General features: G+C 28.2%; 2 protein-coding genes across 3 annotated transcripts; one reads left to right on the top strand and one right to left on the bottom strand.

Moving 5' to 3' along the window:
* Positions 1 to 639: 639 nt before the first annotated feature.
* On the bottom strand, positions 640 to 4,067 carry LOC108759368 (uncharacterized). Its single transcript, XM_018504753.1, has 7 exons — positions 3,947 to 4,067; positions 2,894 to 3,310; positions 2,399 to 2,515; positions 2,051 to 2,168; positions 1,556 to 1,808; positions 871 to 993; positions 640 to 643 (listed from the first exon to the last, which is right to left on the bottom strand). Exons 2-7 carry the CDS (start codon positions 3,035 to 3,037, stop codon positions 640 to 642), a joined length of 759 nt encoding a protein of 252 aa, XP_018360255.1. The 5' UTR covers positions 3,038 to 3,310; positions 3,947 to 4,067.
* A 71-nt stretch (positions 4,068 to 4,138) lies between these two features.
* LOC108759398 (uncharacterized) lies at positions 4,139 to 12,524 on the top strand. Of its 2 annotated transcripts, none has more exons than XM_018504839.1 (22): positions 4,139 to 4,341; positions 4,458 to 4,519; positions 4,627 to 4,769; positions 4,960 to 5,048; positions 5,328 to 5,410; positions 5,516 to 5,571; positions 5,718 to 5,877; positions 6,000 to 6,398; positions 6,473 to 6,674; positions 6,762 to 6,947; positions 7,223 to 7,368; positions 7,567 to 7,668; positions 7,873 to 7,990; positions 8,172 to 8,304; positions 8,463 to 8,694; positions 8,907 to 9,116; positions 9,225 to 9,336; positions 9,486 to 9,684; positions 9,942 to 10,075; positions 10,347 to 10,496; positions 11,216 to 11,437; positions 12,296 to 12,524. In XM_018504839.1, exons 1-22 carry the CDS (start codon positions 4,315 to 4,317, stop codon positions 12,458 to 12,460), a joined length of 3,330 nt encoding a protein of 1,109 aa, XP_018360341.1. In that variant the 5' UTR covers positions 4,139 to 4,314; the 3' UTR covers positions 12,461 to 12,524. The 2 variants fall into 2 exon arrangements, with proteins under 2 accessions (XP_018360341.1, XP_018360340.1); XM_018504838.1 differs by having other exon boundaries at positions 4,960 to 5,052; positions 5,326 to 5,410.
* The last annotated feature ends 669 nt before the right edge of the window (positions 12,525 to 13,193 follow it).

Raw genomic sequence — 13,193 nt, 5'->3', positions numbered from 1 at the left:
TATATATATATATATATATAATTAATATGTTAGATGTGTTCTATAAAAGTACATTTAAGATTTTCTAAAATACAAAACTGAATTTAATACATACAAACTAGTATGAATATATGTGCTATGGTCGATTAGACGTTGCGCTTGAAAACTCTCGAAAAATAGATGCACTAACAATGCACATGAAAATGTTATTTGCCTTAAAAACTCTTCTGGTTTGTCCATATTTGAAACTGCCTGAGAAGATTTAATATTATAATTAAAAAAGAACAAGTAATATTTTGATTTTAAATCTTTTTATAATTAACATTATTAAATTAGTTATTAAAGTACTTTCATTTTTTAATAACATTAAGATAGATCTTGAAGCAATGATCAAGTAGTTAATTTTACATATTAATAATTCATTAATATGTAAATTGTAATTCATTAATATTAATTCATTAATATTCATTCATGAAATAACATTATTATAAGACGAATGATTAAGTTGACGTACCGTAACACCTGTCATACTTATAATAAGCATATTGAAACCTGCTACTACAAGGAACATTTGGCTAAATACTGCTTCAGTGAGACTGGCAAATCTTCATGCAAATTAAAACATAATATTTTAATTAAACTGTATTTGTATACGTGTATTTATCTAAGAATATATGTCATATAATTATATGAGTACAATGAATATACAATATTGCTTGAGTACCTATATATAATATATACATTATTGTATAGATGATAATTGTATATAAATTCAATATAAATAATAATTTATTATAAAAAAATAAATAACTGTATGTACAGATAGATATATATGTGATAGTAAAATAAATTACATAATATCTATTGTAATAACAATATATCATAGCGCACCTTAAAGCTCTTTTGTGTGCATGAATGCTGCTTACAATATTTTTATACGGCTTATCCTCTCTTATAGATGGATTAAAATTTATTTCTAGATTATCCTCTTTTACTATATTTTCCAGTTGTTGCCTGATGCAATTGATATACAAGTTTTAAAACTACTTTTCAGATAGCAAAGCGTGTCTCAGCAAAATCGCACAAATCTGTGATTGCTTATGATGTTGACAACATGCCGTAGATTTGTCTTCAACAATTTCGAATATATCGACATTGTAGCAGCATGCAGACAACAATGTGTATAAGTATTGCTAACAGCAAGATAGCTGCGTCAATGTTATCTTGCGTTGTCGGCAATTTGACAGCATTGTATGCTGCATATTGTTATGGCAACATGATGGTAATAGTACGAATTTTGATGATGACTTTTGATTTAAAACTTGTAAGCAAATTGCTACTCAATTTGTTATCATATCGTGAAGGCATCAAGTTGCCAACAAATAAGGATCCTCATTTGTTGGCAACTGAGTCGCTTCAATTGCTGCAATTCTGGTAGCAACACATACTTAGCAAGCAACATGCCAGCAACAAGACAGACACGTTGCTATCTGGGTTATTAATATAAACTCTCAACTAATTAAATATGTTTTAAAAATTATGAGAATAAAATGAGTATTTTATAAGATTATCTTACCCAATAATCATAAATAGTCCGCAAACATGCTGTACTACTATTACATACATTGTATCTGCTGCGATGGCTATGCTTACACAAATGACAGCGGTAACGTATCCGTGAATTAAGATTGGCAAGTAGTATTTTTCCATATCGATATAATACTCAACTTGATGTAATAATAATCGAGTTGTATCATTTGAAGAAGAACCCAGTAACAATGATTGCAATGGTACTAACATAAATAACACCAATGCAGAATAAAAAGCACCTAAAGATTCAAGTATTCTTAATCATTTTTATCAGTCTTTATTCTTAATTTCTGTTACACAAAATAAAAGTCATTGATTTAAATTCTTACTATAGAACTTAAAATATATTTTACTGTAATAAAGAAACATATGATGTGTATATTACTGTTACTATATAATATCAAAAAATAATTTTTTAGAAGGAATTTAAAAAAATCTCATAGGATTTTTTTCTTTATAGCACGCATCATATTATGCTTACTCGCGTATATAATCGTAAATGTTCGTCCATTTTGTGCGTAATTATTAAGTATCTTGATTTGAGAAGATGTTATTAATAGTTGCCAATCGTATTGTATTTGGTCAAAAAGTGCCCTTATCTGTAATTAAATTTTATTTTAAAAAAGATTTAAATTAAAAATTTTTATTATAGCTAAAAATTGTAATTTCTAATTGCTAAATTATTGTATAATAATTATCTAATTGTATAAGTAAATTAGCTCTTTCTCGTATATTTCATAAATTTTAAAAAGAGTCATATGCCTGCAAGCGGATGTATATGTCGAAAATATTTTAGAATTTAAATATATATTGCAACGTGTTTACATACCTCTGTTGCTTTTAATATGCAAGTGATTAATTTTACTCCACATCCTATATCGACTACCAATGGTGAAAGAGAATCGATGAACAAATCAATGTTATCAATGGAGAATAAACCACATATCTGTGCTTGAACAATGAAATTATAAATATGAAGCATACATATAGCATTTAAATATTGTATTGAATTATACAATATATAATTGTAAATTATACAATATAAAATATAATGGAATACAGAACAAATATAGTTATTTAATAAATAATTTTTCCCAGACAATGTTACAAAATGTGGACATAAGATGTCTTGAAGATGTTGAGCATCATATTACAAGACGTCTTTCGAGACGTTTTATGTCCGCATTTTGGACATAATGTTGGCTGGGTTTGTTTCTATAAAAAAAGGATTGATAAAATTCTCTTTATCAACAAACAGTCGTTAAGTTTACGATATACAATCATATGATTGTATATTGTAAACAACCGCGTTGCATTGTCATACCTTGGCGATAAATTGCGTGCCAGCTAAAGACACTATAATGATAATAATAGCATTACTACTTCTGTTCGTTTGATATGGCCATTGTCCAACACACGACAGGAGGATTTTATTGATCCTATAATTCCGTCCTTCGAAGAACTGCATTTCACGTTTATCAATAAAATTGTAGAAGAAGAATATGTTCAGAGAGAACTGCAGGAAGCTTTCATCATTTCATCTTTTCGCATGCACCAATTGCCTTTAATAATTCTCTCTGTGAGCGTTCGTCCAGCATCATCGTAAAATTATTTTAATTGCTCGCTTATAGTCACCGTTTAATCGTCAGACTGTCGACAACTACACAAGCTTCATGTCTCTTCAGTCTAAGCTTTTACTTTGAAATACTTCCCATTGTTCCACGTGACCTCAACATTTCTACTGGTATAACAGATCAAATATCATATCTTTTAATTACAAGATATAGTGTTCGATCTTATTATCCTTAAATAAATTTTCGTCTGTAACAATTTTTTTCTTTCACTTAATATAAGTAATGAAAATTCCATATTTCTTTATATTCTCGAAATTGCTTCTTTAAACTTTTTGAAATGCTTTAATTTATTCTAACAGTAAAGAATTGAAAAATTTAAGATGATTTGTAACATGCTCTCTGTGTGTGTGTGTGTGTGTGTGTGTGTGTGTGTGTGTGTGTGTGTGTGTGTGTGTGTGTGTGTGTGTGTGTGTGTGTGTAGGGGTGTTTATATTAAATATATTAGAAATCAAGAAAGAAAATATATCTTTATAAAAAAGATAGTAAATTATATATAATGTTCTTATAATATAAAAATATTATTAAAAAATGTTATTATATATATTCTTAGTCTGCTTACAATTGAATTATAATTTTTTGTACTTAAAATGAGATAAACACATGTTTGATATTTAGCGAAAGTAAGATGAAGGAAAGTTTCAGTGTAATAATAAAAAACAAACTTAATTATTATACTCCAACTGTATAAACAAGATTAAAACGTCATCACATGAATAATTGTATTAAACTTGCACTATACTCACGTTATATAACGCGCGAAACCTGTCACGGTTAAGGTATAGTCCATTCGAATCAGATGGAAGAATCGTGGTGGAAAAAACTACCATAATTCTTCCACCACCATGATTCAAATTAAGCAGTTTAAAAATTTTGGAAACGAAATGGGATATTCTCTTGTTCATCTCATTCATCTGTTAGCTGTTATGTATCTAAGGCCTTTCTAGACACGCGCACTTTTGCAAATGTCCCGTACATTTTAAATGTCACAGCATTAATTTATATAATATTTATATTTTTATTATTTTTTACTTCACGTGACAGGGACGAAAAAGAAGCGTTTCGTCGTTATTATGCGAATTCCGCGACTTATACCTTGAACGTGACACGTATCATGCGAAGAAGCTTTGCGCGTTATGATGTGAGTATAGCGCAAATTTAATACAATTAACCATGATGATGTTTTAATATCGTTTATACAGAAATATTATATATTATATATTTATACGTATATAATATATTGAATTGAATATGCAGAAGCAGTTTGATACTTCTACTGAAGACGATTTTTCATCGGATCTTGATCTACCAAATCCAAAGAAATATTTGCTTTAATCATAATCCACACACACACACACACACACACACACACACACACACACACATTTATAAAAACTATATAATTACTGATTTTGTATCTTTCAAGAGTAACACAATTTTATCAAAAATTGAGACTTGCTTGTCAACTATCAAAAAACGAAAAAAACGATCAATCAAATCTCAAATTATCATCAACATCATTACATCAAGATCCAGTTATTAATAGTCGATTCACCGAAACAAAATTATGTAAGTGATGTAAGTGTTAATAAAATCTAAATATACAAATTTTAAATAATTAATAAAAGGGAACCAAAAAAAAGATAAAATAATATTTAATAAAAATATTTTGTATGAAACAATTTTATTCAAACAAAATTATTTAAACTTATTATTATACATTTTTTACATTCATATTATTTGTGGAGATAAATTTTAGTTACTGAAGAAGTCGACCACGTTGCTACACCACAACGTATCTCAAATATTGAATCTTCTGCATCATATGTCTGTCTGAAAAGATATGAGGTAAAAATATGAGGTATAATACGAAGTAATTATAAATTATAGAATACTTTGGATTAATCTTTTTTGTATCAAAAGTATGTTGATATTAGGGACATTGTCAGTTAAAATCTAATTTTAATCATCTAGGATGTAATATATTTTTAATGCATTTAAATTTATAAAAATCTAACTTTTAGCGTCTTCTAAAGAAATTCTGGATTAGTATAAATTTATTCTCTGATATTAAGGTGTGAATTTAAAGATACATTATTATTTTTGGTGGACGAATGTTTTGCGTAGCCACAAGGGATAACTGTCAAAGAAAAGCAGTCGAGTGATGGTGAAAAATTTGAACAGAAAAATAAATTTAACGAAAAAATTTGGTAATTTGAAAAGTTAAACTAATTATATATTTTTATTCATAGTTGCTTAATGTTTTGAGGCACAAGTTTTAATACTGTATTTATCGCTTATCTTGTTGATAACAGGCAGCAAAGTACTACACCACGGATTGTAAGGGCTATTCGACAGAACAGCAAGAAATGTGAGTTAATTGTTGAAGCTTTAGAGATCAATTTAGAGAAGGAGAAGGGAAGGGAGGGAGGGGGAGAGAGAGAGAGAGAGAGATTATAGAATTTTTTAATCAATCCAGAAGTAAATTGATTGGTAATGGTAATATTCTACACATAGGCAACAGTAAAAGCAGCGTTATTGTGCTTTATCATGGTAGATTTAATATTCCTCCATCATCTTCTTCAAACGCTCTAGTGCAACTTCCAAAATCCAATCAAATAGTAAAAACTTCGCACGTATCGCGATCGGAAGTTATAAATTCTGTGTCACCTGATAAGTAAGTAAATGAATGATATCAATACAGTAGAAAAGATTTTTTTTTAATTTTGACCAAAAAAATAGACGGAAATATTTAACTATAATATAAGTTAATTTTACTTGAAAAATATGTTGAAAAAGGGCAAAAATCATAGAGACTCCGGAAACTCTGTCTCCGAGATATTCACTACGTCGACGAAAAAATACTTCCAAAAGATATCATATATCAAGACAACAGCCTTTTTTAAATGTAAACATTTATCACGCAAATCGAGTAGAGAGATTTGTATCTCCGCTACAAAATAAGTGGACATCATTTAAAAGGCAGATAAAAATAAATTCCAAGTATAAGGATTTGGAGTGCACAGCCAAGCTTTTCCAAGATCCTGTCAGGCCGCAATCGAGAACATTTACTTGTCATATCAACAAACACGCAACAAATCAAAGATCACGTAAACGTATTACACAAGAAAGAACTCGGAAAAAGGAATGCTCGCTCGTTGAAGTCGTCACTTCGAAACCTATGGACTGTCATTTAGAGTAAATAATTTGGAGAGTAGATAAATAATAGAATCAGATAGTGTGGAAATATAATATATAATACGACTTTGTAGGAAAGCAGAGATAAAAGGTAGAAAGCAATTAGCTTCTTGTTCAAATCTAGGTTTGCCGATGAAGCAGATAGAAATTTATCCCCAAAAAACGAGCATTAAATCAACGTTCATCGTGAATGAGGGGAACGAAACGGATAGTCGTAGTCGTGTGTTTCCCTTCCAAGCTACATCCAGTGGTAACCTCAAAATCATTCCGAATCAGGTAAGAAAGATTTCGTTTTAACAAATGTTATAATGAAACCGCTTCAGAAATATCGGTCTCGAAGCAGACATAGCATAGTCGTTCTAGGTTGTATTCGAGTCAAAGAAGTTCAGCGTTTTAGCTGCTGATCCGCGACACACGAAAGTAAACATCAAGGCTGAGCTTAATCGATCGGGTAACAACATTGGCACATCCATTTTCGACTCTCCGAATCGAACAAGATACATTGATCTCTCGCCTGGCATCACGCCGTCGACAATTGATCAGTTACAGGTAAAACTGAAACTCTTTGTTGTTTACTAGTTATTGTTTTGACATCGTCTAAAACAGAGCTGGGATTTAGTTGCACATTTTGATCGATTTTCAGCTTGGTTCCTGTCTCTCACTTCACCAACCCGTGCACACCCTAAATGCCAATCCCTAAAATACCCGATCAGCATTTAGGCTACGCGCGCGTGGAAGTGAGGGGCAGGCAACAAGCTGAAAATCGGCCGAAATGTGCAACTAAATTCTAGCTCTGATTTAAAATATTACTTGGTCGACAACAGGCACAGAAAAAATTACCGCATATCGAAGGAGGTTATAGATCACGAACGCAATCAAGCACAAAGTTTTATTCAGAAATGGAACAAAATCATTCGGTACAATCAACATCTCATCAACTTCCTCCAATGAACGAAATACCACTCGCCTCGTTAGTTTTCTTAAATTTGACAATTGCAAAAATTATTAAATTGAGAACACATTTATACCCACACAGCACAGATCAATTTAGCAATATTACAGTAACATAATGTTGCAGTAAACGGGTATGCTGTGTGGGTATCACAATTTTGAAAATTAAAGTCTTTTTATTCTAACACTTTACTATTTTCCTCTTTTTGGAAAACAGATTGGGATTTACGAATGAACAACTAATTGATTGGAATAATATAATTCTTCCAGAAAAGAGTGATTTGTATCAAGAATTAGCTATACGCATCACGAACTATAAGTAAGAAAAAAAAAGAGAGAGAATTTTAAGTAAATTTCTTAAATAAAGCTCTTTCTATCACATTGCAAATGTTGAATGTTTTAAATAAATAACTTTAATTTGATTTAATAGAGATCAATTTAAATTGTATCTATATGTTTTATTAGCAACAGTTTAAAAACTAAATTGTATTAAAACAAATATTTCTTTATTTGTTGCGCCAAGGAATGCTGACTGTATTATCCGAATTGATCACGACGAATTTCATTGCCATCTCCTTGTTCTGCAAAGTTACAGCACATTTTTCGATGAGAAAAATTGCAAGAATATTGATTTATCTTGCGTAAGATCTAAATTGTATTCAATTAGATATTACATAAAAAACATTTTTAAAAAATTTTTTTTAATTTTAGAAAATTTTTATATCAAAGCATTTTTATATAAATGTCTTCATATTAAAATAAGAAGTAATAAAATTAGCTTAAAATTCTAAAAATATAATTTGTTATATGCACACAATGTAGAGTAGTGTGACTTCCAAGGCCTTTTCTATTATTTATGACTGGATGATAAGTCCAATCAACGAAAGTTATCAGCTTTTACGAAGAGATAATATATTAGAAATTTTCATGGCTGCACAGTATCTGGGTATCAAAGGTGCGAATTTATCTCGTATTTAAAATTTTTAATATAAAATAAAATGTATTTTTGTTCTTTAAATTTAAAAAGAAATTTAACTAAACATTCATGCGTAATGTAAAGAATATAATAAAACGGATTTCTTATTAAAAACATATACATTGTATTTTATAAAGAATTAGAAGAGCAATGTTGGGCATTCATTGACAATGACGAACTTTTCTCCGAGGATACTGCTTTCTTACTATATTTGGATGCAAAGAAAATCGGGAATACTGCAGTAATGGAACTGATGGTGCCGAGAATTATGAAATTTTTCTTGATGCTTGTTAGCACAAAAGATTTTTTGGAATTATCAGTGGACGAATTATGCTTACTACTAAAATCTAATTATATTTGCGTTAATAGGTATAATCGATGTCTATAGTATAATCGTCATCAAATATATTTTATATATAAGAAAATTTTATAAGAGACTTATACAATTTAATTATTTTTAAAATGTTGAACTTTTAAATTTTATTGCTTAATAAGAAATGGTTTATTAAAAAAAGTTACATAACAGATAATATAAATTTTATAATAATAAATAATATATCAAACATTTTTTTTTCTTGTAGCGAAATGGAAGTTTTAATGTCTGCCGTAAGATGGTTAATGCATGATTGGAATGAAAGAAAACGGTATATGCTAGAAGTACTTAAATGTGTTAGATTTGGTCTTATAGCTCCGTGGCAATTAGTAGACGTCAAAAGAAATCCTGAAAATCCTGAATTTATGGAATTGATGTCTTATCCTGAAGTACAAAAAATGGTGGATGATGGCCTCGCGTATGAATTATATTTTTAATTTAAAAAGTTTTAATTGTCAATTTATATGTATAAAATGTGAAATTAATATACGAGTAAACTATATATAATTAATATGAAAATTTACAGATTTGTTATTATAAAATATTGGTATGGTAATCAAACTGAAGATTACTATCACTGGATTGATTTACTTGGACTTAGCGAACCAACTAATCGTAACTGGGCAGGAGAAGACAAAGTAATTTAAGTTTTATTAGACAAGTATCATATTTCGTTTAATACGTATATCACATTATTTTTCGACAGTTGTTTTTTTACAAATTATATTTAAAATAGCTAACAATATAAAACAATTTATTATCTGTGTTAATGTACTTCTTGCTTTAGAATTATGTTACGTATCGCGAATTTCTGTTATATCTTGAAGAGTATCAAAAAACAAACATCTCAGAACTAAAAACAAGAAAGATTCAAACAAAACCTATTCCTCCTAATTCTCCTCCTAAAGATAGCTCACTATTATCTTTAGAGAGAATACGTGCAGATTGCAATAAAAATCGTTGTTGCATAGATTCACATCTTTTAGGTATAAATTATTAATATTATAATAACAATAATGTTATATATAAAGTAAGTGACTGATAATATTACTATAAAGTTTGTAACTGATAATAGCAAATATATTTTGCAATTGTAGATAATTTTTTATATTTTTATAAATTCTTAGGGCAAATCCTTTTTCTCTTAAAAATTTAATAATATTTAGAAATTTATATAAACTTAAGATATTATTTTATACTTTAATCGAGATATATTTATTCTATGCTATTATCTTATTTTTAGAACAATACAACACAATGCAAACTCAAGAACCGAAAAAATATGTATCAAAAATTACAACTTCATCGGGCATGGTGCTGTCACCTGAAATTCTAACTAATTGTCTCAGCAATATGGGCAAAAATAATATGAGAGCGGTGAGAAAGAATTAAAAAAAAATATGACTATTTAATTTTAAATTATAAATCTAAAAAATTCTATCATAAATAAAGATATTTGTCAATACATACAAATCAATGTTTATAAGTACTGGTTATATAATTTTGCAAATTAATTTTTATATGAAAAGAATATTTGATAGATATTTTTACTAAAAAAAAATAATAAGAATGTCAATATAATTACAGTAATTTATAATTAAGCTTCTTTATACACCTTGGAATAATACTATATCATTTTTATTCATAGAACAAAACGCAGTACGATGGAAATAAAAAAAATGAACCTATCATTCGTGATACGAAATATTGCGAGGCAAGTGAATTATCCAGAAAATCTTTGGATTTTTTAAAGAATACAAAATCTATGTATGAACATCATCAGCATGAGATTCCGACGGTATAAATGTTTCTTTAGACCTTGTAAAAATATAAGAAATATATAAAGAATTTTTTAAGGAACAATGAAACAAAAACATAAAAAAGAAAAAGTTAGAATTTTATTTTTCATTAAAAAATTTTAAAAGGTAATGATATATTCGAAATATATACAATACTTTGCTATATATACAATATTTTGCAACAATATGAAACAGTCCCAGTAAGTATAGTTTCTTATAAGAAACATTTAAAAATATTCTGCAGTATTGCAGCAACGAACCCATGTAATAAGCTAACGTAGTTATTTGTCGTCATTTTAATGTCAAATTGACAAATAACATTTGCTCGTTACTTGAGTTGTAACGTTATTACAATGTCCAAAAATGTTTCTTGTTTACTAGAGTTGAAATGCATTGAACGTGATGTATTAAGTTGTGAGGATTAATTCAAAGACTTATGCTTTATTTTTATTCTTGAGTCTTTCATTACGTTCAGTATTTTACATGTTGTACTTTACTGTTATTGCGTGCGACAAAAGTGCAGCGACTAATATGCATGTAATATTTGTTTAATGTAATATATAAAGGAATATACAGATGGAAAAATGCAATAGAAGATATATTAAGTAATAAAGTGTTATAATTGTAATTACATACAACTGCATGTATGCAAAATGACTTTATTTTGCAACAATATATATGTATATGTATGTTTAAATTACATGTAAAATGTTTATAGGTTATTGATAAATCAAGGTACGAAGATCGACAAGAAAAAAATTATAATCGTAAGCATTGGAAACAAAATGTTATATTTCCCATAAAGAAACGACAGAATAAAATAATGAAAAAATCAAGCTGTATGGAAGATCATGTCGATTCAGCTAAATCTGAAGAAGAAGCAGCTACTATGATACAAGCTACATATAGAGGATATAAAGTTAGAAGAAAATTTGACGAAGTTAGTGAATATTTTAATTAACCATCACGATTTGTACATACCTTGAGTATACAGGGTGTCCCGACCTTTTTTGCCAATCACTTTTGTGTAGATAGAGCGGACTAAATTGAGTCGAAAAGTCCTCTACCATTTTGCAATTTTCGCAATAGTTAACAAGATATTAATTACTAAAAATTACGAAATATTAGTCTTGAATAATTTTTTGCTCAAATACTATCAACTTTACAGAAAAACTGCAAAAGACAAAAATCATTAATTTTTTTCTCATAAAGTTCTGAGAATTTTTTCAGAATTTTTTATCAACTTTTTAGTACTGCATTTTCTTATTTTTACCAACGTGAGAAAATACGGTATTAAAAAATTCTAAAAAATTCTTAGAGCTCTATAAGAAGAAAATAAACAATTTTTATTTCTTGCAGTTTTTCTGTAAAGCTAATAGTATTTGAATAAAAAATGATTGAAAACCAATTTTTAGCAATTTTTAGCAATTAATATCTTGTTAACTATTGCAAAAATTGCAAAATGGTAGAGGGTTTCTTCTCAGTTTAGTCCATTTTACCCCTATGAGAAAGATTTACCATTATTTTCTAAACACCCTGTATATATGTATATATATATATATATAAAGGTGGTAATATTTGATTAAATTATGTTATTAAAGTTTGTACGAATTACAAAAACAAATATATCATATAACTTGCATTAATTTTTAAGAGACATTTGTGTTTTTATATTCTTTTTTTTCTTTCTTTTTTTAAATTTTATTGAAGAAATATTCTATTATATATAAAAGAGAAGAGAGAAAGAGAAGAGTTCGAAATAATAATAATAATAGTTGATTATTTTGTAATATTATAGATTAAGAAATCGTCTTTGGAAGGAATACAAAATGCTCAAAAAGTGGCTGAGCTGTTATCTATGTCGACGAGTCAATGTGGATGGTCACTTCAAAAATCATTACATCCAGTTAACGTATCCAACAATATTACAAATCATACAAAAAACACATTACATTATATGTGAAGAAAATGCAATTTAGTTGCAATTTAGGTGAAATGTAATAAATGTTTAGTAATAAATATATATACAGAAATAATTCTCTCTCTCTCTCTCTCTCTCTCTCTCTCTCTCTCTCTGTAAAAAGATATATTTTCTATATATACAATGTTATATTATAAATGTTGCTCAATTTTCTATGTTATCACCGATATGTGAAATATAATGACACATGATGTAACAAGGTTAATATTTATTTTTAATTATTGAATTTAGATTAGAATATACATACATGTATTCTGATTTATCCAATAATGGATCTCTGATAAAAGATGTATATATGCGCAGGCGTGTGTATACATATATACATATATGATAAACCATTAATGATGAACAATACCTTGCAAAATATGATAAGTACGTGAGATAACACATTAATTAATAAAAGCCAATATTCATAGCTCGATCTTGCAGAAGAACGTTCTAAGTATAATATTGAGACACTGTATGGGCGTATGGCTATTTAATTTATTGGTTGTATGTAATCTTAAGATGGTGTATATATGACCAGAAAAGTGATTTTGAATACAACATTGGACCGAGCGGACTATAAATATCGACAATATAATAATTAAACGGCTTCATCCACGTACACAGGCTAAGTTTTGTGCAGGATCATACATTAATCCATATTTATTATAATATATAAAACCAAACGTTTCGGTCTGTCATCAGACCATTTTCAATAGTATTACATAGA

This window comes from Trachymyrmex cornetzi, unplaced genomic scaffold (genome assembly GCF_001594075.2).
Source record: "Trachymyrmex cornetzi isolate Tcor2-1 unplaced genomic scaffold, Tcor1.1 scaffold182, whole genome shotgun sequence".
Lineage (NCBI taxonomy): Eukaryota > Metazoa > Arthropoda > Insecta > Hymenoptera > Formicidae > Trachymyrmex > Trachymyrmex cornetzi.
Note: the sequence above shows the minus strand (reverse complement) of the source record. Positions and strands in the feature narration are given on the sequence as shown.